Raw genomic sequence first — 27,504 nt, forward strand, 5'->3', positions numbered from 1 at the left:
TGAGACACCACGCCTGAACAGAAAATTTTTTTTCTTTTTTTTTTTTGAGACGGAGTCTCGCTCTGTAGCCCAGGCTGGAGTGCAGTGGCCGGATCTCAGCTCACTGCAAGCTCCGCCTCCCGGGTTCACGCCATTCTCCTGCCTCAGCCTCCCGAGTAGCTGGGACTACAGGCGCCCACCACCTCGCCCGGCTAGTTTTTTGTATTTTTTAGTAGAGACGGGGTTTCACCATGTTAGCCAGGATGGTCTCAATCTCCTGACCTTGTGATCCACCCGTTTCGGCCTCCCAAAGTGCTGGGATTACAGGCTTGAGCCACCGCGCCCAGCCCCCCAAAAATTTTCTTAATTAAAAAAACATAAAAGTGAAAACTCAGTCTCTCTCCCACTCAAACATCCCTGTTCCTCTCCCTAGTTTTTAAATATCTCCTAAAGGTATTCTCTGCATATAAAAGCCCATAGGGGGCTGGATACAGTAGCTCATACCTGAAATCCCAACACTTTGGGAGGCTGACGCGGGTAGATTACTTGAGCCCAGAAGTTCTAGACCATCCTGGGCAACGTGACAAAACCCCATCTCTACAAAAAATATAAAAATTAGCTGGGTGTGGTAGCACATACCTTTAGTACCAGCTACTAGGGAGGCTGAGGTAGGAGGATCACTTGAGCCCAGGGAGGTTGAAGCTGCACTGAGCTGTGATCACATCACTGTACTCCAGCCTGAGCAACAGAGTGTGACTGTGTCTCAAACAAACAAACAAACAAAAAAGCCGGATGCAGTGGCTCATGCCTGTAATCCCAGTACTTTGTAAGCCCAAGGCAGATGGATCGCTGAGGCCAGGAGTTCAAGACTAGCCTAGCCAACATGGCAAAACCCTGTCTCTACTACAAATACAAACAAAAATTAGCCGAGCGTGGTGGCGCAAGCCTGTAATCCCAGGTACTTGGGAGGCTGAAGCAAGAGAATTGCTTGAACCCAGGAGGTGGAGGTTGCAATGATCCAATATCATGCCACTGCAAAGCATCCTGGGGGACAAAGTGAGACTCTGTCTCAAAAAAAAAAACCAAAATGCATTTAAGTACAATTTGCTTTACAGATGGAAATACATTGCACATAAAACCTACAGTTGTGGCCAGGTGCGGTGGCTCATGCCTGTAATCTCAACACTTTGGGAGGCTGAGGCGGGCGGATCACCTGAGGTTGGGAGTTTGAGACCAGCCTGACCAACATGGAGAAACCCGTCTCTACTAAAAATACAAAATTAGCCGGGCGTGGTAGCACATGCCTGTAATCCCAGCTACTCAGGAGGCTGAGGCAGGAGAATCGCTTGAACCCGGGGGGCAGAGGTTGCAGTGAGCCGAGATCGCGCCACTGCACTCCAGCCTGGGTGAGAGTGCCAGACTTCGTCAAAACAAACAAACAAACAAAAAACCTACAGTTGCCTAGAACTCAGCAAACACCTCTTGAATGGCAGCATGATGTATCATAGAGATCTAAGATGTTAGGTCTACCTTACCACCCTCTCAACAGCCCATCCTCCTCCAAGTGACTGCCAGGAATCAGATGATGCACCTCCCCCTGCTAAAAATTCATCAGTGGTTACAACAGAAACCACACTCCTCTCTCTGCACCACTCCCATGGCCCTGCATGACCTGCCGTGCACCATATTCACTTTCTGACCTCCACACCCCCGCTCCACTCTACTCCAGTGGTGCTCTCATCTCCTCGCTGCTCTTTGACCAAAATAAGCCCGTCCCACCCCAGTCCAGGACATCTGCACCAGCTATCCGGTAAAGCCCCCGCTCCTCGGGCTTTCCACCAGCTCACTCCTTGATCATCTGGAGACAGCTCCGAAGTCACCTCCTCAGAGTGGCTTCCCTGACCCAGCACTTCCACATTTCATTGTTTCCTTCATTGCACTGAATAGGACAAAAGATTGTTTTTGCACTTGTTGATTTACTACTTCCCCATTTTAATTTATTTTTATTTCACTTTTAGAGATGGGGTCTTGCTTTTTCGACAAGGCAGGAGTGCAGTGGTGCCATCACGCTCACTGCAGCCTCGACCTCCCTGGCTTAAGCGATGCTGTTTACCCATTTTATAATGTGAGAGAAAGGGGAGGCGAGGTGGCTCACGCCTGCAATCCTAACACTTGGGAGGCCGAGGCGGGAGGATCGTTTGAGCCCAGGGGTCTAAGACCGGCCTGGGCAACACAGAGAGATCCTGTCTCTAAAAAGAATGTAATAATTAGCTGGACACGGTGGCGCACGCCAGTAATCCCAGCTACTCAGGAGGCTGAGATGGGAGGATCGCCTGAGCCCAGGAGGTCAAGGCTGTAGCGAGCTATGATTGCATCACTGCGCTCCAGCCTGGGCGACAGTGCAAGACCCTGTCTCAACGCTATAAAAAATAAAGAACAACTGGCCGGGCGCGGTGGCTCACGCCTGTAATCCCAATACTGTGGGAGGCCGAGGCGGGTAGATCACCTGAGGTCAGGAGTTCACGACCAGCCTGGACAACATGGTGAAACCCCGTCTCTACTAAAAATACAAAATATTAGCCAGACGTGGTGGTGGGCGCCTGTAATCCCAGCCACTTGGGAGGCTGAGGCAGGAGAATCGCTTGAGCCCAGGAAGCGGAGGTTGCAGTGAGCCGAGATCGTGCCATTACACTCCAGCCTGGGCAGCAAGAGCGAAACTCCGTCTCAAAAAAAAAAGAAATAAAATAAGAACTGCTGTTTATCGCCTGTCCAGGGCTGATATTGGGACAAGCCTAGAGGGGGGATGAAGGTGCCCATTTTGAACCCGGACCTCTGTTTACGGAGTCGCCTGAAGTGCGCTCTGATTATCCTGGGAGAGCAAGACTGCACCAGCGTCCAAATTGCACTGCACGTTCACTCTGCTCTCAGGCCCCGCCCCCTATTCGAAGGCCTTGCGCAGGCCCCTCCTCCAACCTCGCGAGAGCCGAGAGGCGGAAAATGGCGCTGACGTGAGCGCGAGCTCGCATTGCCCAGAGGGTGGCCGCCGCCTAAGCTGGAGCCGCCGGAGCCGCAGGAACAAGAGGCCGAGCCGTGTCGAAGATGGTGAGCGCGGCACCGGGGTCGCGGGCGCGGCGGAGCGGCGGGGAGTGGCGGGAAGCGGCCCTGTCGCGCATACATCCTCCGGCCGACCCCGCCCCCACATCCGGGCACCCATCCGCCGCTGGCTGTCACTCGGAGAGCGCCCTACTTCCGGGCCGGGCCCGGAATGGGCCACGCCCACCAGGCTAGGACTCCGCTCCAAAACTTATTACATCCGGGTTCCTAGCACCTCCAAGATTGTCCACACGGCTTGCAGCTGGCCAGTGTTTCTCGGTCCTCAGACAATCCGTGTCTAGCTCCTCTAGCATCTTCCCAGTCGCTCCATGCCCATAGCCCCGCCTCCGTAGCCTTGGCCCCGCCCACTCCCTGTAGGCCACGCTGGTGTCGCATACTGGGGCTCCCACTTATCCTAGTTGAGGAGATGCTTCTCCCATGTACATAAGAAGCTCAATCTGGGCCAGTGCAGTGGCTGACGCCTTTAATCCCAGCACTTTGGGACGCTGAGGCAGGAGGATCACTTAAGACCAAGGGTTCAAGACCAGCGAGGGCAACATGGCGAAACCCCCATCTTTATAAAAAGGAAAAAGGAGCTTAGTCCAACCTTACGTATTCCCCTATCCTCTCCTGCTGGTGATTCCTTAGGATGGGGGCCGACTGGGTTGACCCAGAGCCCAGAAGGGTTATCTCTGCCTCTTCCTTCCACCAGGAGGAGAAACCCTCAGGACCCAGCCCAGACATGCCGGCCACTGCAGAGCCCAGCTCCAGTGAGACCGACAAGGAGTTGTTGTCCCCGGCTGTGCCATCTGCCGCCACCTCCTCCTCCATGGCGGAGGAGCTGGGCCCTGAGCAGGCAGCCACACCACCAGTGTGGGAACGTGGAGGGCTTGGAGGGATGCAGCAGGGCTCCTCCCCAGCCCCAGACAGCTGCCAGCCTGGCCCCGGACCCAGCCCTGGCCCGACCAGCATAGTCTCCGGGACCAGCGAGGACCTGCGGCCTCCCAGACGACGCCTACCTCCAGGTGATCTGTGATGGGACCTTCTGGGGAGTCACGGGCCCTGGAACAATAGAAGCAAGAAGTAGAGAATCTCTAACCTAAGGGCCTTTCTAGAGGGATGCCACTCATCATTTTACTGTGCTGCCAGTGGATGCCAGGCTGTGGCTCCAATGGTGAGCCTGGCCAAACCTGCCAATCCACTGTGGCAGATCAGTTTGTTGTGGTAGGCAGAGAGTAGAGGCCCCAGCATCATATTTGCTTCTCTGGGGCAGAGCCCTGGGGTCAGGGACAGCACTAGTGAGGAAGGGATCAGTGACCCCTGTTCTGTGCGTCCTGCAGGGAAGCAAATCCCTTGCTCCAGCCCTGGCTGCTCCCTCAGTTTTCCCAGCGTCCGTGACCTGGCACAGCATCTTCGAACCCACTGTCCGCCCACACAGTCCCTGGAAGGTAGGGCCAGGACCGGTAATGGGGAGGCAGGTTAGGGTGGGAAACAGGTGGAGCCCCTCGGAGCCAGCCTTGACCACCCCTTTCCACTCCTGTGTCTTCATCCTTACCAGGCAAGCTCTTCCGCTGCTCAGCCCTGAGCTGCACCGAGACCTTCCCCAGCATGCAGGAGCTGGTGGCTCACAGCAAACTGCACTACAAGCCCAATCGCTACTTCAAGTGAGACCCTGACCTCTTGAGCTCCGCCCTGCCCTAGCCTTACCCTGTGTGTGGGCTCCAGGCCTTCCTTCCTTCCTGGTCAGGGTGTTGGAGGGCGGGATTTGATGTGGGTGGCCTTTTGGGGAAGCCCCGCCCCTACATCGCTGGATGGGGCGGGGCATAAGTGGGCGTGGCTCCACCCCGCGAGGCGTTACCTCCCAACTTAAAATTGAGACTTCTTTCCGGGTTTCCCCAGGAAACCACCACCTGTAGTGGTCAGGAAGGGTCGCTGCAACGCTTGTACGGGAGCGGGGAGGCGATTGGTGCCCAGGCTCCGTTCCCACGCTCGAAGGGCGGGTGGCATTGCACAGAACCCTCTCTCTGGTCTCCCTGGAGGCCCAGCCCAGCCCTCTGCCCACCTCCAGGTGTGAGAACTGCCTCCTGCGCTTCCGCACGCACCGCTCGCTCTTCAAGCATCTACATGTTTGCGCGGAGCATGCGCAGAGCCCAGCCCCGCCACCACCCCCAGCCCTGGACCGAGAGCCGCCCGCGCCCGAGCGTCCCCCGGAGGTTGACCTCGCGTCAGCACCGGGCCTGCCGTTCCCGCTGCTGGAACCTTTCACGTTCGTGCCCTACTTGAGCCCTGCGCCCTTTGGCCTAAGCCCCCCGCGCCTGCGCCCCTTCCTGGCCGCTGCACCCGGGCCGCCGGCTTCCAGCGCCGCCGTCTGGAAAAAGAGCCAAGGTGAGTATGGGGGCGGGGGTCACCAGGAGGGTGAGCTGGCCTCGCCCCGACTCTGAACTTGACCCGCCCCTTTACCGCAGGTGCTGGCAGCAGCCCCCGAAGACCCCAGGGCGGCTCCGACGCGCCCTCAGGTGCGTGCAGGTGACCACCAGGGATGGGTGGAGGGGCTTTCCTGCGCCCTGCGGGGTCCGGTGGATACCAGGAGGGAGCAGTGCCTATCCCTTTCCCAGGGGGCCACAAATGCCACCGTCCCGAAATACAGGATTTTTGCCTTAAAAATGACTGGCACCTGCGCCTTCATCTGCGCCGGCGTTCCTGTGTAAACCTTGCGCCCCTTTCACCGTTCACCTCGGAGCGGGCTTCTCCCCGGCGGTGGATCTGGGGATGGTAGTAGGGGACGCGGAAAAGCCAAGTTGGGTGCCCCCAACTCTGGGGGCAGACAGACCCGGGTGAAACTGAACCAGGCGCCCGGAAGCTGATGGGGGGTGGGAAAAGGTCCCACCCACCCTCGCCGGCGTCTTCCATCCTTGGCGCACGGGTCTTCTGGGTTGGGGGAGCCCGGGACTGACCGGGTCCCGCCTGCCCGCAGGGCACGCGGCCCCGAGCCGCATCGTGTGGGAGCACACGCGCGGCCGCTACTCGTGCATGCAGTGCGCCTTCTCCACGGCCTCGCGGTCCGCCATGACCCTGCACCTGGAGGACCACCGCCCCGGCGCCCCCGCGGCCCCCGCGCCCGGGCCACCGCGCCCCGACGCCCCCGCGGGTAAGGCCGAGGAATGCGCGGGTGGAGAGGGGGGCGGGGGCCCAAGGCGCTGAGGCTCAGGCGCCCCCCTCCTCTGCCCCACCCAGATCCGGCCCCGCTTGCACCCAAGGTGTCGCCGCTGCTTTCAGAGGGGGAGCTTCCAGTGTTCTCGCAGCTCTGAACCCTGCCGCTTTCGGGGTGGCCCATGGGATGTGGGTAGTTTTGTCATTTGGAGGGGGCTGCAGGGAAGAGGGGTTGGGGGTGGACAATAAAGAAGGCGCCATGAGCCAGCCTGTGCTGTGTTCCCATCCCTTGCCCCCCCTCCAAAGTGCAGTGGGCTGGATCCCAGCAGTCATGGAGCGATCACATCTTGGGAGGACCACCTGGGTCCACAGGTGCAAGCCTCAGCCCACCTGTGTTCTATCTCCCCATCACCCCAATCCTGGGACCCAGGTCCCCAATACCCACTGTGGCACTGTTCTCCCTTGTCTGGAAACCAAATCGGATAGGACTTTCCAGTTTTCTTTTAAGAAGTCCCGGCTGGGGCCGGTTGCGGTGGCTCACGCCTGTAATCCCAGCACTTTGGGAGGCCTAGGTGGGCGGATCACGAGGTCAGGAGATCGAGACCATCCTGGCTAACATGTTGGGTTTACAGACGTGAAACCCCCTCTCTACTAAAAATACAAAAAATATTAGCCGGGCATGGCGGCATGCGCCTGTAGTCCCAACTGCTGGGGAGGCTGAGGCAAGCAAAATGGTGTGAACACGGGAGGCGGAGCTTCCAGTGAGCCGAGATCGTGCCACTGCAGTCCAGCCTGCGCGACATAGCAAGACTCCCTCCCCCCAAAAAAAAAACAAAAAAACACACCAAAAAATAGCCAGGCATTGCCGGGCGCGGTGGCTCAAGCCTGTAATCCCAGCACTTTGGGAGGCCGAGGCGGGCGGATCACGAGGTCAGGAGATCGAGACCATCCTGGCTAACACAGTGAAACCCCGTCTCTACTAAAAATACAAGAAAATTAGCCGGGCGTGGTGGCGGGCGCCTGTAGTCCCAGCTACCCGGGAGCCTGAGGCAGGAGAATGGCGTAAACCCGGGAGGCGGAGCTTGCAGTGAGCCGAGATTGCGCCACTGCACTCCAGCCTGGGCGACAGAGCGAGACTCCGTCTCAAAAAAAAAAAAAAAAAAAAAAATAGCCAGGCATTGCTGGGCACAGTGGCTCATGCCTCATGCTTGTAATCCTAGCACTTTGGGAGGCCAAGGCGGGTGGATGACTTGAGGTCAGGAGTTTGAGACTAACCTGGCCAACATGGCAAAATCCCATCTTTACTAAAAATATGAAAATTAGCCGGGCATGGTGGTGGGCACCTGTAATCCCAGCTACCCGAGAGCCTGAGGCAGGAGAATGGCTTGAACCCAGTGGGACGGAGGTTGCAGTGAGCCGAGATCAAGCCCCTGCACTCCAGCGTGGGTGACAGAGCGAAACTCTGTCTAAAGAAAAAAAAAAAAACCAGCCGTGGTGGCTACCTGGGAGGCTGAGGCAGGAGGATCACTTGAGCACAGCAGTTCAAGGCCGTGGTGAGCCATCATCACACCATTGCAACCCTGACCTGGGAGACAAAAACAATCCCAGGAGCTCCGGGGACGGGCTGGTCCTGTGAAAGTGCAGGGACTGGCCAGGATGGACTGAAGACCCCCAGACACCAAACCCCGCACTGACTCAAGGGGAAGAATTCTTTGGAATTGGGAAGGCCGGCTGGGGGCTCAGGTCTTCATCCTCCTCACTGTCTGCCAGACCGGTTTCCACCGTGTCCCAGCTCTGAGGAGCAGTCAAGGCCAGCCCTCCGTGGCCTGGACTTTCTCTTCACCCCGGAAGCCAGTGTCCCTCCTGGGTATGGAAGTCCCGGGTGATGTCCACAACCACCCCTTGGAGGCTGGTTTTACCTCCATGATTCCTCTCCCTTCTATCCTCATCTCGCCAGCCCCAGGGTCCCCTAGGCCACCCCCTACTCTCCCCAACCTGCCCTTCCCCCAAGACTGAAAATGGTCTCCTCTTCTTCCTTTTTTTTTTGGGGGGGGGAGACAGAGTCTTGCTCTGTCACCCAGGCTGGAGTACAGTGGCACGCTCTCGGCTCTCACTGCAACCTCCGCCTTCTGGATTCAAATGATTCTCCTGCCTCAGCCTCCAAGTAACTGGGATTACAGGTGCCTGCCATCAACCCCGCCTAACTTTTTGTGTTTTTAGTAGCGAGGAGGTTTCAACATGTTGGCCAGGCTGGTCTCGAACTCCTGACCTCAGGTGATCCACCCACCTTGGCCTCCCAAAGTGCTGGGATTACAAGTGTGAGCCACCGCACCTGCCAGGGTCTCTTCTGATCATTCCCCTGTCCTGCCCAGCACCCTTCAGGGGCTTCCCACAGCCCTGTCGATGAAGATCCTGTTCTCCCAGTAGCCCAGGGACCTCCTTCACCCCAGTCCACCTGTCTCAATCTTTACCTCCTCCTCTTTCTCCATTCTCTAAATCCACTTCGGGGTTCCCCCTCACCTCCTCATCTTGGCATCTGCAGCCAAGACACCAGTGACCCCTGGACGAGGCCTCCGGACCCCACTCCTCCGTCACTGCCGTCTCACCTTCTCCTTGCCCCCTAATACCTTCTTTGTCATCTTCCTCAGACTTTTTTTTTTTTTTTTTTTTTTTTTTTGAGACTGAGTCTCGCACTGTAGCCCAGGCTGGAGTGCAGTGACGCCATCTCGACTCACTGCAACCTCCACCTCCCAGGTTCACGCCATTCTCCTGCCTCACCCTCCCGAGTAGCTGAGATTACAGGTGCCATCCACCATGCCTGGCTAATTTTTTGTATTTTCAGTAGAGATGGGGTTTCAGCATGTTGGCCAGGCTGGTCTCGAACTCATGACCTCAGCTGATCCACCTGCCTCGGCCTCCCAAAGTGCTGGGATTACAGGCGTGAGTCACCACACCTATCTTCCTTGGACTTTTCATCCACCACCGTGTCCACCTCAGGCTCTTAGTCAAAGCCATCCAGGTAGACAAGCCAAGGGCCACCTGCCCCACACCTGCTCAGTGCCATGTCACCTCAAAGATGGACAGCTCTGGGCTCCGGAAGCCCTTCAGCCACTGCAAGGGGCAGGAGGGGACCCTCAGGCCCTTAGGACCCGTCTGTCTGCCCCACTGCCCACAGCCTCACCAGGGGCCTGAAGACTGCCCTGTCCTTGATGGGGCTGTGATGTGATGGGGCTGCAGCCTCAGCTCATGTGGCTTGGGCTGGGTGTCCACTCTCCCAGCACCCCTAGGCCCCAGCTGAGGTGGCTGTCACTCAGGATGGAGTTGGACAGGCCATCAGGAGGCCCCGGGGCTCCAAGTCCCCCTAAGCTCCCCCTTCTCAGCCAGAAGCCTTGAAACCACCACTGTGGGACCCTGGAAAAGACTCGACCTCCCCGCCTGCCAATTCCCTCGTCCTTAAAAGGGTGTCATGATGATGGGTGAGCCCTTTGGGGTGGATGGGAGGATGAAAAGAGAGGCTGCGGGGAGAGGAGGGACTTGGGAAATGTCTGCTGAGAACTTCACATCCCGAGCCCATGGCTGCCTGGGGAGGAGGGTGGGACAGGTGAAGGGGCCCATTTTACAGATACATAGAGAAGGTGAGGCTAGGAGGCCTCTAGCCAGCGCCAGTTCCAAGTCAGGGTCACTGATTCTGCACCATCTTGGAAGCTGCGCACAGTTACCACGGGATGAGGAAACCCTGGCAGCAGGTCCAGAGGGCATGCCCCTGTTCCCGCACTCTGGAGGTCTCTAGATCTGGCTGTAGTCCAAGCTTGTCCCCCATCTCCAGGGATTGCGCTGTGTTCTCTGTCCCCCAGGCCCCTAACCCCTCTCCAGGGTCCCAGAGGCCAGCAGGAGTCTTCGTCCCCATCAGTTTCCTCATTCGGCCACCCCCAGATCTAGGCCACGCTACTTCCCAGTCTGTCACTATCTTTCCAGAGAGACCCAGAGCCGACACCTCCGTCCAGGGACCTCTCCCTTACCCCGTCACCCACGGAGATGGGACGGCCCTTCCTGTGTGTACAGCGGGCCCACGGCCATCACACTGCCGTCTGGAGTGAACTGACTGCCCCGAGGCCTGGGGAGCTGGGTCACCACCTGGCTTCCGCAGTTCACCCTGTCCACTACAAAAACGACCTCCTACCCTCAAACCAGCTCCCAACCCCCATGCACAGGAACCCAGTCCTCTTGGGCCCCGGCTTCGCCCAGCAGGGGGCGCCCAGGAGTCTCAGACTCGGGGGAATGAAAGCCGGGAGCGCCGTGCGGCTAGCAGGCAGGTTGGCTGGAAGCCGCGAGCTTGTGCTGAACAGCTCCGAGGCCGGCCAGAGGCCCGTGCACCGCCCGGCATTTGTCCAGCCCCAGCTGTCATCTGCAGGTGCCGGTCCGGTTACCCTCACCGCGGGCCAGGAGCAGCGAGGAGGAAAGCGCCCTGCGGCCGTGGGATCCGCCGCCCAGGTGCTCCCCGGGCTCCTCCCCCTGCGCACACTTGTTCCGGTTTCCGACCCCGCAGAGTCCCGGAGCCGCGCCCTAACGAACTCTCACTGCCCCTGGTCCGGGCTTGCTTCTCTGGGATTCCAGAGCCCTATCGGTCCCTATCTGCGGCCGTGCAGCGCGGAACTCTGCCGGGAGCCCCTACGGAGGCGCCAAATACACAAAGGAGAGTTGGTGGGGAGGCGCACCATGACGACCGCGCCGGGACCTGCGCGTCACCCCCACGGCGCCCCTGTGGTGCCTTTGTGCGCGCGCCCTGTCTGGACCCTCCTAGCTGCGAGAGTGCACGGGCAGTGTGACCGACCCAGGCACCTGGGAATCCATCAGCTGTCATCCAATCCCTTAATTACCTTGATTGAGCACCTACTGTGGCCAAGAATTGCTTGATTTATTTATTTATATTTATTTATTATTATTTATTTATTTGAGACGGAGTCCCGCCCTGTCACCCAGGCTGGAGTGCAATGGCACAATCTCAGCTCACTGCAACCTCCGCCTCCCGGGTTCAAGCAATTCTCCCGCCTCACCCTCCCAGGTAGCTGGGATTACAGGTGTGCACAAACACGCCCAGCTAATTTTTGTATTTTTAGTAGAGACAGGGTTTCACCATGTTGGCCAGTCTGCTCTCGAACTCCTGACCTCAGGTGATCCACCCGCCTGGCCTCCCGAAGTTCTGGGATTACAGGCGTGAGCCACCGGGCCCGGCCACTTGTTCTTTCATTCTTTCCTTCACTTACCCACGTTCTGGAGACCCACAGAGGGCCCATACTGTCCTCCCGAGACTCCCGTTTGGGAGGGCAACCCACATCTGGCAACTGTGACCCCGGACCGGATGCAAAGGCACAACAGAGATGGCAGAATCATGATGTCTGTGCTCTTAAAGGAGGTGTGAAAACAAACGGGCAGGCCAGGCGCGGTGACTCACGCCTGTAATCCCAGCACTTTGGGAGGTCCAGGCGGGTAGATCACTTGAGGTCCGGAGTTTGAGACCAGCCTGGTCAATGGTGAAACCCCATCTCTACTAAAAATCCAGAAAATTAGCCAGGCATGTTGGTGGACACCTGTAATCCCAGCCACTTGAACCCGGGAGGCAGCCTGGGTGACAGAGCAGGACTTTGTCTCAAAAACAATTAAAAATTTTTTTTAAAACTTGCTCAGGCCACACCTCAGACTGATTAAGTCAGAGTTTCTTGGAGGTTCTGTTTTCTGGGGGTTTTTTTAGATGGAGTTTCGCTCTGTCACCTAGACTGGAGTGCAGTGGCGCCATCTCGGCTCACTGCAACCTCCGCCTCCCAGGTTCAAGCAATTCTCCTGCCTCAGCCTCCCGAGTAGCCAGGATTATAGGCATGTGCTACCATGCTGAGCTAATTTTTGTATTTTTAGTAGAGACAGGGTTTCTCTATGTTGTCCAGACTGGTCTTAAACTCCCGACCTCAGGTGATCCACCTGCCTCAACCTCCCAAAGTGCTCATAGTACAGGCATGAGCTACCTCGCTCACCTTTTTTTTTTTTTTTTTTACTGTGGCTCTTGATTGATTGATTGATTGAGATTGGGTCTTGCTCTGTCATCCAGGCTGGAGTGCAGCGGTGTGATCATAGCTCACTGCAGCCTCTGCTTCCTGGGCTCAAACAATCCTCCCACCCCAGCCTCCCAAGCAGCTGAGACCACAGGCGCGTACCATCACACCTGGCTAATATTTTCTTTTTTTTTTTTTGAGACAGAGTCTGGCTCTGTCGCCCAGGCTGGAGTGCAGTAGCGCGATCTCTGCTCACTGTAAGCTCCGCCTCCTGGGATCACGCCATTCTCCTGACTCAGCCTCCCAAGTAGCTGGGACTACAGGCATCTGCCACCACGCCCAGCTAATTTTTTGTATTTTTAGTAGAGATGGGGTTTCACCATGTTAGCCAGGATAGTCTTGATCTCCTAAGTTCATGATCCACCCACTTCGGCCTCCCAAAGTGCTGGGATTACAGGCGTGAGCCACCGCGCCCAGCCACACCTGACTAATGTTTTATGTTTTTTGTATAGATGGAGTCTTGCTATGTTGCCCTAGCTGGTCTTGAACTCCTGGGCTGAAGGGATCCTCCTGCCTCAGCCTCCCAAAGTGTTAGGATTACAGGCATGAGCCACCATGCCCGGCCCAGGTGCAAGGCCTTTGACACCACTCACCCGCCAATCCCCAAATCTGCTGTACCAGCAGAGCTTTCTGCACAGGGTGGCAGCCCTGGGAGGAACAAAATGAGGAAGGCGGATGAGCCAACCGGGGCAGACAGCAGAGGCCTCACCCAGTCACATGGGCCCCCACGTCCTGGGCCTCTGGGCCTCCCCAGGAGCCTCCTAAACCCCAGAGCTGTCCGTACCCCTGACCTGCTGAGATCTCCCCATCCTGTGGCTCTCCAGCTCAGGAGGTCACCAGGGCCTGGCATGGAGTCCTCCCTGGAGTCCAGAGATAGGGACACCAAAATGGTGGGAATGACGGGGACTACAGAGAGTAAGAAACTAGTTGGTCAGGTGTGGTGGATCATATCCGTAATCCCCACTTTGGGAGGCCAAGGCGGGCGGATCACCTGAGGTTGGGAGTTCAAGACCAGCCTGACCAACATGGTGAAACCTCGTCTCTACTAAAAATACAAAAAATTAGCCAGGCATGGTGGCACATGCCTGTAATTCTAGCTACTCAAGAGACTGAGGCAGGAGAATTGCTTGAACCTGTGAGGCGGAGGTTGCAGTGAGCCAAGATTACACCACTGCACTCCAGCCTGAGCAACAGAGTGAGACTGTGTCTCAAATTAAAAAAAAAAAAAAGAAACTAGTGACCACGTTAGGAACATGCAGGCAACCAATGCCCCAAGCTTGGGACAGTAGCAGGCAGGCCAGGAATTCAAGGGAAATAGAAGTGCCTGGAAGGGGCCAGGCGCAGTGGCTCACACCTGTAATCCCAGCACTTTGGGAGGCTGAGGCGGACTGATCCCTTGAGGTCAGGAGTTTGAGACCAGCCTGCCCAACACGGTGAAACCTCTTCTCTACTAAAGATACAAAACATAGCCAGGAGTGGTGGTGCCTGCCTATAATCGCAGCTACTGAGGAGGTTGATACAAGAGAATTGCCTGAACCCCAGAGGCAGAGGTTGCAGTGAGCCGAGATGGCACCATGGCACTCCAGCCTGGGCGACAGAGCGAGACTCAGTCTCAAAAAAAAAGAGATCTGGAGACAGATTGGAGCCTCCCCACCTCCTTCCCTTCCTCCTCTGCCCTCCCCAGCCCCACCTCCAGCAGCCCCCACCCTGTGTGCTGGCCGTGGAGCAGAAGCCACAGTCACTTCCTGAAGACAGCGGCCCCAGCTCGGGTCCCCCTCATCCAGTGGCCCATCACCTGCCTGCAGCCATGGTGAGTACGGGGAGAGGCCTGTGCCTCGCTGGCCGGGAAGCAAGGGACACAGGTGTTGCCTGGAGGATAGGATCCACCTGTGGAGGGGCAGGGGGGCTGTGAAAGACATCTGGGAAACGGGAAGGGTCGGCAAAAAGGACCCGAGGTAGGAGGCCGCCAGGCACACCCCAGGACAGCGCGGGCTCCTGGGGGCTCAGGCTCAGATTGGGACTGCGAGGGGGACAGATGGGACTACCCGGGGGGACGTCTCCTGTCTCCCTAGGTCAACATGAGCAGCAATGTGGGAACCGACAGCTGGGGTGAGAGCAGTGCTTTCCTGTGGGGTGACAAAGTGGGTCATGGCCCTCCCCCGACCAGTCACCCAAGTTGTGACCTGCTAACCCTGACTTATCTAGCCTTGTGGTCACCCGGGAGCACTTCCTTCAAACCACTGGGGGCTTCAGCAGGGGCACTTCAGGCCCCAGGTGGGAATCGCTGCCTTTTCAAGGAGCACTCCTGGTCTCTGGTCCTCTGGATGGGGAAAGTGAGGTACACACAGGAGGTCAAGGCCACACGCTTCTGCCCTTGCCCTCCCCCAGTCTCCTCGACCACAGGTGAAGGGGGCGTTTGTAGGGCCAAGGAGGCCTGGCCTGCTTGTAAATCGGCCTACATCTGTGGGCAGTAGTTGCAGGGCCAGCTAGGAGGGCAGCCGGGACAGCTGGGTGTGCAGGAGACAGCGCATGTGCCAACGGTGTCCGCACCGGTCCTCTCAGGCACGGTCAACTGTGAGCATTCCTGACCCTCAGCCCGCATGTCGGAGACGGTGTGAGACGGACCACATAGCCGTCTCCAGGCGTCTCTGTGTTTTCCTGATGGTCAGTCTGAGTACATGGCTGTCTTTGTGCCGTCTAAATATTGTTTCGTTCAGCAAATATTTACTGAGCACCTACTATGTTCCAGGCCCTGGGAAGACAGCAATGAATGAATGAGCCAAGTCTCTGCCTTGCAGAAGCTGAGGAACTGGGGGAAGTTGCGGTATAGAGAGACCAAAAAAAAAAAAAATCCAAGACACATTAAAAGCAATGTAAAATAGTATGATACATGGGGTGGGTACAATGGGGAAAATCATGTATGCTGACTGCAGGGCAGTAGTGGGATGGGGTGATCCATTTAAAATAGGGTGGTCTAGGCCGGGTGTGATGGCTCATGCCTTGCAATCCCAGCACTTTGGGAGGCCGAGGTGGGTGGATCACTTGAGGTCAGGAGTTTGAGACCAGCCTGGCCAACACGGTAAAACCTCGTCTCCATTAAAAATACAAAAAAAATTAGCCGGGCGTCGTGGCAGACACCTGTGATCCCAGCTACTCAGGACACTGAGACACGAGAATCACTTGAACCCAGGAGGCGGAGGTTGCAGTGAGTTGAGATTTCGCCACTGCACTCCAACCTGGGGACAGAGTGAGACTCCGTCTCAAAAAAAAAAAAAAAGAAAATAAAAAAGAAAGAAAAATAGGGTGATCTAGGCCGGGCACAGTGGCTCACACCTGTAATCCCAGTACTTTGGGAGGCCGAGGCGGGCGGTCACCTGAGGTCAGGAGTTTGAGACAAGCCCGGCCAACATGGTGAAACCCTGTCTTTAGTAAAAATACAAAAATTAGCCAGGCGTGGTGGCGGGTGCCTGTAATCCCGGCTACTCAGAGGGTTGAGGCATGAGAATCATTTGAACCTGGGAGGTGGAGATTGCAGTGAGCCGAGATCGCGGATTGCACTCCAGTCTGGGTGACAGAGCAAGACTCCATCTCAAAAAAGTAAAAATAAATAAAATAGGGTGGCCTCAGACGGCCTCTCTAATAAGGAAATATGAGAACAGAGACTGGGAGGAGGAAGAGGAGAGAACCAGGTGGTGCAGGGACATGTCCTGGGTCAGGGACAGGGCAGAGGCCCCGAGGTCAGAGGGAAGTGTTCAGGGTGCAGGGAGGAGGAGGTGGCTAGGTGGGGAGGCTGGTTCGCCCAGGCCTTTATGAGGCATTTAGCTTGAACTACAGGGACATCAGGAAGCACTGCTGGGTTTTGAGCAGAGAGACACAAACAGACTCAGGGCTCAACAGGCTTCTCCCTCCCGCTGCCATGGGGGGAACTGACCAGGGAGGCGGGTAGGCAGTGACTCAGGGAAGGGCTTGTTAGAATAATCCAGGCAGTTGGTTGGGGGAGGGCAGACGCTGCCTCCCACTACCTCCTGGGGTGACAACGGTGAAGGCAGTGAGAAGTGGTTGGATTCCGGATGTGTTTTGAAATTAGCACAGAAGGGACTCCAGGCCTGGGCGTGGCGGCTCAAGTTTGTAATCCCAGCTACTCGGGAGGCTGGGGGATCATTGGAGCCCAGGAGTTGGAGGCTGCAGTGAGCTATGATTACACCACTGCACTCCAGTCTGGGCAGTGGAATGAGACTGGAGACATGCAGTGTGGGGGTGAAAGAACGAGGGGGTCAAGGATGCTGGGGGATTGGGGTACCACCCATGCGGGGAGGGCTGTGGGACTGGAGGCTGCAGGGGGGATGTCAGGAGTTCCACTCCTGCTAGAGGAGGTTGGGTGTGGAATCAGCACTAAATGGAGAAGTAGGGAGGGGTGTGGGTTCCAGGATCCTAGGATCAATGGGGGCTCCTCAGAAAGAGAGCCGAGGGCTGATGGGGCCTGGGTGCAGGGGTGGTGGTTGTGGGCTGTGCCTGAGGGTCCCCAGTCCCTTCCTTCCATGCCCCTTCTGTGTGTTTGAGCCCCTGCCTCATTGGCTGTACGTCTCCTAGGAGAGCCATCAGGACTTCCGGAGCATCAAAGCAAAATTCCAGGCCTCTCAGCCGGAGCCCAGCGACCTGCCCAAAAAACCCCCGAAGCCTGAGTTCAGTAAACTCAAGAAGTTCCCCCAGCCTGAGCTAAGCGAGCACCTCAAGAAACCCCCGCCGCCTGAGTTCACTGACCTCCCCAAGAAACCCCCGCCGCCTGAGTTCACTGACCTCCCCAAGAAACCCCCGCCGCCTGAGTTCACTGATCTTCCCAAGAAACCCCCGCTGCCTGAGTTCACTGACCTTCCCAAGAAACCCCCGCTGCCTGAGTTCACTGACCTTCCCAAGAAACCCCCGCCGCCTGAGTTCACTGACCTTCCCAAGAAGCCATCCAAACTGGAGTTCAGTGACGCCTCCAAGAAGTTCCCCCAGCTGGAGGCCACTCCATTTCCAAGGAAGCCCCCGCAGCCTGAGGTCGGTGAGGCCCCTGTGAAGGCCTCGCTGCCAGAGCCCAACACGCCTGTCTGGAAACCCCTGCAGTCCGACGAGCTCAGTCACCCCGCCAGACCCCCATCTGAACCCAAATCCAGTGCATTCCCCAGGAAGCTCTGGCAGCCCGAGGCCAGTGAGGCTACCCCAAAGCCCCCGCAGCCTGAGTTCAGTACCTTTCCCAGGAAGCCCGCGCAGCCTGAGGTCAACATGCACCCCAAAAAGCCCCCGCAGCCTCCGGTCGGTAGCCTCCCTAGGAAGTCCCTGCCGCAGCCTGAGTCCAGTGACGTCCCTCAGACACCGCCCTGGAAGCCTGAGTCCACTGAGTCCCTCCCCCACTCCCCGAAGCCCAACTTCAGTAGCATTCCCAAGAAGCCGGTGCAGCCCGAGTTCAGTGCGCACCCCAGAAAGCCTCCGCAGCCTCAGGCGGATGGCCTCCCTAAGAAGTCCGTGCCGCAGCCTGAGTTCAGCGAGGCGGCTCAGACTCCTCTCTGGAAGCCTCAGTCCGGTGAGCCGAAGCACGACTCCAGCGCCTTTCCCAAAAAGGCCTCCCAGCCTCCGCTGAGTGACTTTCCCAAGAAGCCTCCGCAGCCTGAGCTTGGGGACCTCACAAGGACCTCCTCAGAGCCCGAAGTCAGCGTGCTTCCCAAGAGGCCGCGGCCCGCCGAGTTCAAAGCGCTCTCCAAGAAGCCCCCGCAGCCCGAGCTGGGCGGCCTCCCCAGGACCTCCTCAGAGCCCGAGTTCAACTCCCTCCCCAGGAAGTTGCTGCAGCCGGACCGCCGGGGGCCACCCCGCAAGTTCTCACAGCCTGAACCCAACGCTGTCCTCAAGAGACACCCGCAGCCTGAGTTCTTCGGTGATCTCCCTCGAAAGCCCCTACTCCCCAGCTCCGCTTCCGAGAGCTCACTGCCTGCGGCCGTGGCCGGCTCCAGCTCCCGGCACCCGCTCAGCCCTGGGTTTGGAGTTGCTGGGACACCCCGCTGGAGGTCAGGAGGCCTTGTTCACAGTGGAGGGGCCAGGCCAGGCCTCAGACCCAGCCATCCACCCCGGCGGAGGCCTCTGCCCGCTGCCAGCAGCCTGGGACCCCCCTCCAGCCAAGCCCCCGCTGCCCCCGGGCCCCGTGGATATGCAGAGCTTTCGGAGACGCTCTGCAGCATCCACAGGTGGGTGAGGGCGGGCGGCTTCGGCAGGAGGCGGGGCTGAGGTCCCAGGCAGTACCGGCCTCCCTGCCGCACTCTCTACCCCACAGATCTACGGAGGACGCGCTCGGCCGCTGCGCTCCACTTCCAGGCCCGACAGCCTGAAGACATCCCACAGTGAGTGTGGGGAGGAAGCTGGGGTGGGTGCGGATTGTGGGGCTCAAAGGGGCCTCATCTCTGCCGGGAGCAGTGACTCACACCTGTAATCACAGCATTTTGGGAGGCCGAGGCAGGCCAGTCATCTAAGATCAGAGGTAGAGACCAGCCTGGGCTACATGGTGAAACCCCGTCTCTACTAAAAATACAAAATTAGCTGGGCATGGTGGCACATGCCTGTAATCCCAGCTGCTCAGGAGGCTGAGGCAGGAGAATCGCTTGAACCTGGGAGGCAGAGGTTGCAGTGTGCCAAGATCATGCCATTGCACTCCAGCCTGGACAACAAGAGCAAAAACTCCGTTTCAAAAAAAAAAAAAAAAAAATTAGCTAGGCGTGGTGGGGGGCACCTGTAATCCCACCTACTCAGGAGGCTGAGGCAGGAGAATCGCTTGAACCCGGGAGGCGGAGGCTGTAGTGAGCCAAGATCACACCCCTGCACTCCAGCCTGGGTGACAGAGCAAAACTCCATCTCAAAAAAAAAAAAAAAAAGAGGCCTCATCTCAGGTATCCCCGCAGGATCCCAGATGAGATCTACGAGCTGTATGACGACGTGGAACCCAGAGATGACTCCAGCCCCAGCCCCAAGGGCAGAGGTTTGTTCGTGGCCTGCCCGAGTCCCTGCAAAACATTCGGGGCAAGGGCATTTTCTGCCATGCTCCTGGTGTAAGAGCAAGTAACATTTTAGGACCTGCTGGCTTCTGCTGGGTGGAACTACGTAAGGGGAGCCCAGAGGCCAAGGGCCACTGAGAAGGCTGTTGTAGGCAAAGGTGTGGCCCAGGCTGGCAGCAGGAGGCGTGGGAGCAGTGGGCGAATCCAGTATTCAAAAGCAAGCATCAGGCCGGGTGCGGTAGCTGATGCTTGTAATCCCAGCACTTTGGGATCCGGAGGTAGGAGGATCATTGGAGCCAATCCCAGGGCTTTGGGAGGCCAAGGCAGGAGGATTCCATAAGCCCAAGATTCCAGACCAGCCTGGGCCACAGAGCGAGACCTCATCTCTACAAAAAAATTTAAACATCAGCCAGGCGTGGTGACAAGCATCTGTAGTCCCAGCTATTTGAGATGCTGACACAAGAGGATTGCTTAGGTCCAGGAGGTTAAGATTGCAGTGAGGCGGTGACTGCACCACTGTACTCCAGCCTGGGCAGCAGACACCCTGTCTCAAAAAAAAAAAAAAAAGCAAGACTTGGTGATATATAAAGCAGGGAAGTTTCAAGCCTAGCATCCAAGGTCATGACAGAGCCGCTCCTGGGTTGATGACAAGATGTTAGGTTCCATTCATCCATCCATCCATCCATCCATCCATCCATCCATCCATCCATTTATTTATTTATTTGAGACGGAGTCTTGCTCTGTCACCCAGGCTGGAGTGCAGTGGTGCGATCTCAGCTCACTGCAACCTCCGCCTCCCAGGTTCATGCGATTCTCCTGCGTCAGCTTCCCAAGTAGCTGGGACTACAGGTGCCCGCCACCACGCCAGGCTAATTTTTTGTATTTTTAGTAGAGACTGGGTTTCACCGTGGTCTCGATCTCCTAACCTCGTGATCTGTCCACCTTGGCCCCCCAAAGTGCTGGGATTACAGGCATGAGCCACGGCGCCCGGCCCTTATTTATTTATTTAATTAATTGATTTATGTATTTGTTTTTTTGTTTGAGATGGAGGCTCTGTCGCCCAGACTGGACCGCAGTGCTGCGATCTTGGCTGACTGCAACCTCCACCTTCCATGTTCAAGAGATTCTCCTGTCCCACCCTCTGGAGTAGCTGGGATTACAGGCACGCGCCACCAAGCCCAGCTAATTTTTGTATTTTTAGTAGTGATGGGGTTTCACCATGTTGGCCAGGCCGGTCTCGAGCTCCTGACCTCAAACGATCCTTCCACCTTAACCTCCCAAAGTGCTGGGATTACAGTCATGAGCCACCGCGCCTGGCCTTATTTTTTTATTTTTTTATTTTTTGGAGACATAATCTTGCCCAGACTGGAGTGCAGTGGTGCCATCTTGGCTCACTGCAACCTCTGCCTCTTGGATTCAAGCGATTCTCCTGCCTCAGCCTCTCAAGTAGCTGGGATTACAGGCGCCCACCACCATGCCTAGTAAATTTTTGTATTTTTAGTAGAGCCGGGGTTTCACCACATTGGCCAGGCTGGCCTTGAACTCCTGACAAAGTGCTGGGATTACAGGCATGAGCCACCACATCCAGCCTGATTCATTTAGACCTGTTGTGTTCAAGGTAGCTGAGGGGATGTCCAGGAAGAACTTGGGCCTGAAACTCAGGAGGGACACGTGGCCTGAGGCAGGTGTGGCAGTGGCAGGGGAGGGAGGCTGCTGAGAGTTTCTTAGAAGTCTGTGCTGGGTGAGTAGGCAGCAGGTCCGTACCTCCTGCCCAGCTCCAAAGTTAATGCCTTCGTGAAAACCCAAGCAGCTTCCAGGCAAGCACCTTGCCTGCATGTCCCTAAATCTGTATCCTCCACTCCCAAACCCCCACAAGGCAGCAAGGCAATGCATCCCCATTTCACAGATGCACAAGGTTGGCTGGGCGTGGCGGCTCACACCTATAATCCCAGCACTTTGGGAGGCTGAGGCAGGCAGATCACTTGAGGTCAGGAGTTCCAGACCCGCCTGGCCAACATGGCAAAAACCTGTCTCTACTAAAAATACAAAATTTAGCCGGGGCCAGTCATGGTGGCTCATGGCTGTAATCCCAGCACTTTGGGAGGCCAAGGCGGGTGGACCACCTGAGGTCAGGAGTTCAAGACCAGCCTGGACAACATGGAGAAACTCCATCTCTACTAAAAATACAAATATTAGCTGGGCGTGGTGGTGCGCACCTGTAGTCCCAGCTACTTGGGAGGGTGAGGCAGGAGAATCGCATGAACCTGGGAAGGAAGGGTTGCAGTAAGCCAAGATCACGCCACTGGACTCCAGCCTGGGCAACAGAGTGAGACTCCATCTCAAAAAAAAAAAAAAAAAATTAGTTGGGCACGGTGGCACACACCTGTAATCCCAGCTACTCGGGAGGCTGAGGTTGGAGAATTCCTTGAACCCGGGAGACGGAGGTTGCAGTGAGCCAACATGGCACCACTGCACTCAAGCCTGGGTGACAGAGTGAGACTCTGTGGCTGTCTCAATTGAAAAAAAAAAGAGGTTGGGCGCAGTGGCTCAAGCCTGTAATCCCAGCACTTTGGGAGGCCGAGATGGGCGGATCATCAGGTCAGGAGATCGAGACCATCCTGGCTAACCCAGTGAAACCCCGTCTCTACTAAAAAATACAAAAAAAAAAAAAACTAGCAGGGCGAGGTGGCAGGCGCCTGTAGTCCCAGCTACTTGGGAGGCTGAGGCAGGAGAATGGTGTAAACTCGGGAGGCGGAGCTTGCAGTGAGCTGAGATCCGGCCACTGCACTCCAGCCTGGGCGACAGAGCGAGACTCCGTCTCAAAAAAACAAAAAAAAAATAAAGAAAAAATAATAAATAGATACGCAAGGTTGAGGCTCTGGGAAGGGGCTTGCCCTGGCTTGCACAGCTGGTCCATGAGCTAGATCTGTGGCAGGGCTTTCAGCAGGAGCCTGAGCCTGAGCCTCTAAGGTGCTCCTGCTCTCCCTGCAGCCTCAGAGGGTCTGGGGCAGAGAGGCTCCCTCTGCTTCTCCTGGGCTTTCTCCCGGAGCTGTTTGCAACACCTTCCTGTGAGCACACAGCTTCCTGATGGGGCCCCTCCTGCTTCCGTTCCAGGGTAGGCTCTGTGGCTTGGGTCTGGGGGCCACCTTTGGGGATGCAGATGGTCAGGAGGGGGTCTACTGAGAGCCTGGGCTAGTGACAGCCTGCCTCCGGCCACTCCCAGCAGCCCTGCTGGAATGCCCCACCTCTTCTGAGGCTAGGAGCGTCACCCTCTCCCCAAATTTCATACAATCCCCACCCTTGGCCCATTGTTCCTGTCACCAGACGACCTTCTCCCCTTTCCTTGCCAGTCATTCGAGATTCTGATATGAAAAAAGAAAAAAGGGGCTGGGCACAGTGGCTCACGCCTATAATCCCAGCACTTTGGGAGGCGGAGGCGGGTGGATCAGTTGAGGTTGTGAGTTCGAGACCAGCCTGGCCAACATGGTGAAACCCCATCTCTACTAAAAATACAAAATTTAGCTGGGCGTGGTGTTGCATGCCTGTAGTCCCAGCTACTGGAGAGGCTGAGATGGGAGGATCGCTTGAACCCAGGAGACGGAGGGATTATAGGCATGAGCCACCGTGCCTAGCCAAATCACCCATTTTCTTTTTTTTGTTTTTCTTTTTGAGGCGGAGTTTGGTTCTTTTTGCCCAGGCTGGAGTGCAGTGGTGCAATCTCGGCTCACTGCAATCTCCGCCTCCTGGATTCAAGCGATTCTCCTGCCTCAGCCTCCTGAGTAGCTGGGACTACAGGCATGCACCACCACGCCCGGCTAATTTTGTATTTTTAGTAGAGACAGGGTTTCTCCATGTTGATCAGGCTTGTCTGGAACTCCCGACCTCAGGTGATCCTCCCACCCTGGCTTCCTAAAATGCTGGGATTACAGGCATGAGCCACCCTGCCTGGCCTCGCATCACCCGTTTTCTAAGATGCAGTGAGCCGAGATTGCACCTCTACACTCCAGCCTGGGCAACAACAGAACGAGACCCTGTCTCAAGAAAAAGAAAAAAAGGTCCCACTTCCCTGGATCTCCCGCTTCTCAGGAGTGGCGTGGGCTTCTCCCTGTGGGTGCAGCTTCTCAAAGGCAACTTAGATCTCTTGGGGCCAGGACTCTGGACTCTCCTCTCCCACTGTCTGCCTTACTTGGAGCAGTGGCAGCTCCACTGCAGAGGTGGGGGCTCCTCTGCAGGTGGGGAGAGCCTGGCCTTTCCCAGGATCTGAGCAGGCCATGCGGGGAACGTGGGCAGAGGCCTGCTCAGGGTCAGCTGTGGATGAACCAGGGCTGCCTGCATGGTGGTGCCAAGAGGTGCTCTGATGTGGCGGGTTTGCAGAAACCCTGGAGTGCCAAGATCAGGTTCGCTCCTGGTGGAGTGACTGCCTATGGCCAGGGAAGCCTCTGAGAGGCAGGAGCAGCTGGAGGAGCTGTGTGTTCCGGGTGAGACTGTGGATGGCCACGGCTGGTATCTGGCGGGCACAACCCAGGTGCTGCTCCTTGGGCTGCTTGGAGGGACTACAGGCCTGCAGTGTCCGGAGGGATGCTTTGAGCCATTTGGAAAGGACACACTGGGACTCTGGGTTCTAGATCTTTCACTCACCGGGGTTCCTGGGGCTCCCGCCTGAAGCCAATCCCTTGGCCAGCAGGGCTCTGACTTGGGAGCCTGGTCATTTGCCAGGAAGTGGCACAGGGAGGCTGGCACCATGGGAGACCCCTCAGTCCATCAGTCACTAGTCCAGGACGCTCACCCCAGCAGCATTTTTTTTAAATTATTTTTATTTATTATTTTGAGACAGGGTCCTGGTCTGTCGCCCAGGCTGGAGTGCAGCGGCACCATCTTGGCTCACTGCAACCTCCACCTCCTGGGTTCCAGCGATTCTCCTGCCTCAGCCTCCTGAGTAGCTGGGATTATAGGTGCCCACCACCATGCCCGTCTAATTTTTGTATTTTTAGTAGAGACGGGGTTTCACCATGTTGGCCAGGCTGCTGTTGAACTCCTGACCTCAAGTGATCCGCCCGCTTTGGCATCCCAAAGTGCTGGGATTACAGGCGTGAGCCACCACACCCGGCCACAATACTTGACTGTCAACTATCATTGCCCTCCTGTGCAATGGAACACCCGATTTCTTTCTCCTAAGTGTAACTTTGTACCCATGGGCCAGCCTCTCCTCATCCTCCCTTCTCCTTAGTTTTTCACCCAAATCTCATTACAGTAGGACCCTAGAACCCACTGGACGCAGTGGCTCAGGCCGTAATCCCAGCACTTTGGGAGGCCGAGGCAGGGGCATCACCTGAGGTCAGGAGTTAGAGACCAGCCTGGCCAACACAACGAAACCTGATCTCTGCTAAAAATACAAAAATCAGCTGGGCGTGGCAGTGGGTGCTTGTAATCCCAGCTACTCAGGATGCTGAGACAGGAGAATCGCTGGAACCCAGGAGGTGGAGGTTGCAGTGAGCTGAGATCACACCATTGCACACTCTAGCCTGGGCAACGAGAGCAAAACTCTTGTCTCAAAACATAAAAAAGAACCCTAGACCCAATTTGACCTAGGAGGCAGAAGTGAAATGGCCTCGAAGCCTACATATAAATCCTGCCTCTGCCATTTACAAGCTGGGTGACCTTGGGCAGTTTGCTTGACCTCTCTGAGCCTTCATTTCCTCACAGACAAGTTGGGCATGACAGTGACGTCTACTGGCATGAACAAGGTTGCTGAGAGGACTGACATGAGGCGCATGGCCCAGCAGTTCCCGCCATGCTGAGCACATAGCAGGAGTTAAGGGAATGGAAGGCAATCCAGAAAAGCCCATGACCCCTGAGAAAGGCTTGCGGAAGGTGGGCAGGGAGTGGTTTCGGGGGGACCTGGTGGGATCTGGGGAGTCCTCGGAACTGACACAGGGAGGCCTCACTCAAGATCCAGCCACTGGCCAGGTGCAGTGGCTCACACCTGTAATCCCAGCACTTTTAGGAGGCCAAGACCGGCAGATCGCTTGAGGTCAGGAGTTCAAGACCAGCCTGGCCAACATAGTGAAACCTGTCTGTATTAAACATACAAAAATCAGCCAGCTGTGGTGATGGGCACCTGTAATCCCCGCTACTCAGAAGGCTGAGGTAGGAGAATCGCTTGAACCCAGGAGGCGGAGGTTGCAGTGGGCCGAGAGCGTGCGCTTGCACTCCAGCCTGGGTGACAGAGCGAGACTTCATCTCAAACAAAAACACAAAAACAAAAAACAGCTACCAGGGTAAAGGCTGAGCTGGCGGGCCCTGCCTTGACTCGGAGTCCTGACTGTCCCCAGATGAAGTACCCTCGGTTCAGCAAGTCACCAGGAGGCCACCACAAGACTCAGCACTCAGGTACCATGGGTAGAGGGGGCGGGCAGACGGAGGGGCAAGCTCCAGGAACCCCCAGAGGAGCACACCTTGCTCACGGGCACACAATTCCTTGGTGGCGGGTATCAGGAAGGAGAAGGATCCCCCGCCACAGCAGTTGCCACCCATGGACCCAAAGTTGCAGAAGCAGCTGAGGAAGGCAGAGAAGGCGGAGAGGGAGTTCCGGAAGAAGTTCAAGGTGAGGCCTCCGAGTTAAGCCGGAGTTCTGGCAGGGCGGAGACCAGGGCCCCACAGATCCCAGGCTCAGAAAGAAGACAGGGGCCCGAGGGCGGCAGCACGAGCAGAGGCCATAACATCTCGCGCCCCAGTTTGAAGGGGAGATCGTGGTTCACACGAAGATGATGATTGACCCCAATGCCAAGACGCGCCGTGGGGGCGGCAAGCACCTCGGGATCCGGCGCGGGGAGATCCTGGAGGTGATCGAGTTCACCAGCAATGAGGAGATGCTGTGCCGGGACCCCAAGGGCAAATGTGAGTGCTCCTGGCCCCGCAGCCCCAGGAGGCCCCACCACCACCCTGGGCCTCAGAACCCACCATGCCCACTCTCTCCACAGATGGCTACGTGCCCAGAATAGCGCTCCTGCCCCTGTAAGTACCAGCCCTGACTGTGGGGGGAGGGGTGGGGTGCGGGAAACGAGCCACAGTGCCCCTTGCTGACCCAGCTGTGCTCTGCCAGGGAGACGGAGGTGTACGATGATGTCGACTTCTGCGGTACGTGGACACTCTGGGTGGGCTGGAGGGACCCTGGCGATTCCCCTGGGGAGCTGCTCACTATTGGGCATCTAGGGAGAGGGGTCCATGGAAGTCACGCTTCCTCGGCAGACCCCCTGGAAAACCAGCCACTTCCCCTGGGACGGTAAGGCCGGTAGGCATGGGGCAAGGACAGCCGGCCAGTCCAGCACCCGCTCACCCAGGAGCCCTGGAACCCAGCGCGGGAGTTACAGAGCTGCCCGGGCTTGTGCCTGGCCACATAAAGTCCATTTAAAGCAGTCCCTGCTTCTTGTCTTTTCTTTCCCACCTGATTGGCAGAGTGGAGCAAAGGCACGGGAACTCCCTGACCAAACACAAAAGGGGGTGTGTCTGGGGTCACCCTGCCACAGTCTCACACCTCAGGGATAAAAGCAAGGGAGAAAAGGGTGGCAAGAAGCTGGTGAGCAAGGGGGGCTCCTGGTGATCAGAACCCCATGTGCTGCCAGCCGGGGCAGCCAGGCAGGACGTGTCCCTACACAGGCAACAGAGGAGCAGCAGGCAGGCCTCCTTGCCGGGTACGCACACCTGCTTGGCCTGAGCGGATCCTGAGGGCGCTTCACGGGGGTAAAGGGTGGGGCCTATGCCCAATTCTGACAGAGCCCAGATATCAGATTTGGCCTGAGCCTCTGGTAGGACTGAACATGGGTGGAAGGTGGCACACAGTTTGGTCTGTTTCAGCAGGAGAAAAAAAGCCAGAGAACAAGCCCGACTGAGGCAGGGTCTGTGCCCCAGGGCGTTAACCTCACAACAGGGAGACAGGATGGCTTTTGGGAGGCTTTTTTTCATTTTTGAGACAGAGTCTCACTCTTGCCCAGGCTGGAGTGCAGTGGCAAGATCTCGCTCACTGCAACCTCTGCCTCCTGGGTTCAAGCGATTCTCCTGCCTCAGCCTCCTGAGTAGCTGGGATTACAGGTGCCCGCCTCCCAGATTACAGGCACGAACCACTGCGCCTGGCCTCGGGAGGCTCTAAACAGCCAAATGCT

General features: G+C 57.1%; 2 protein-coding genes across 2 annotated transcripts; both read left to right on the forward strand.

Moving 5' to 3' along the window:
- The first annotated feature begins 2,966 nt into the window (after window positions 1-2,966).
- Window positions 2,967-6,485, forward strand: ZNF414 (zinc finger protein 414). The gene is made up of 8 exons (XM_007995132.3): window positions 2,967-3,081; window positions 3,785-4,097; window positions 4,413-4,520; window positions 4,631-4,736; window positions 5,141-5,457; window positions 5,538-5,588; window positions 6,047-6,220; window positions 6,307-6,485. The coding sequence occupies exons 1-8, from the start codon at window positions 3,079-3,081 to the stop codon at window positions 6,378-6,380; spliced, it is 1,146 nt and encodes a 381-aa protein (XP_007993323.1). The 5' UTR covers window positions 2,967-3,078; the 3' UTR covers window positions 6,381-6,485.
- A 4,015-nt stretch (window positions 6,486-10,500) lies between these two features.
- PRAM1 (PML-RARA regulated adaptor molecule 1) lies at window positions 10,501-26,760 on the forward strand. Its single transcript, XM_073015758.1, is given in 12 exon segments — window positions 10,501-10,923; window positions 14,011-14,136; window positions 16,917-18,464; window positions 18,466-18,544; window positions 18,631-18,697; window positions 19,253-19,329; window positions 25,678-25,735; window positions 25,841-25,949; window positions 26,080-26,242; window positions 26,326-26,359; window positions 26,448-26,482; window positions 26,594-26,760. Coding segments are annotated over 12 exon segments (2,757 nt in total). The 3' UTR covers window positions 26,632-26,760.
- The last annotated feature ends 744 nt before the right edge of the window (window positions 26,761-27,504 follow it).

This window comes from Chlorocebus sabaeus, chromosome 6 (assembly GCF_047675955.1).
Source record: "Chlorocebus sabaeus isolate Y175 chromosome 6, mChlSab1.0.hap1, whole genome shotgun sequence".
NCBI classification, from domain to species: domain Eukaryota; kingdom Metazoa; phylum Chordata; class Mammalia; order Primates; family Cercopithecidae; genus Chlorocebus; species Chlorocebus sabaeus.

Bases quoted from the DNA above. Each gene is read 5' to 3' on its own strand.
- ZNF414 (XM_007995132.3), top strand. The intron at 4,737-5,140 runs GTGAGACCCTGA...GCCCACCTCCAG, and splicing joins AAGCCCAATCGCTACTTCAA to GTGTGAGAACTGCCTCCTGC. The intron at 5,589-6,046 runs GTGCGTGCAGGT...GCCTGCCCGCAG, and splicing joins CGGCTCCGACGCGCCCTCAG to GGCACGCGGCCCCGAGCCGC.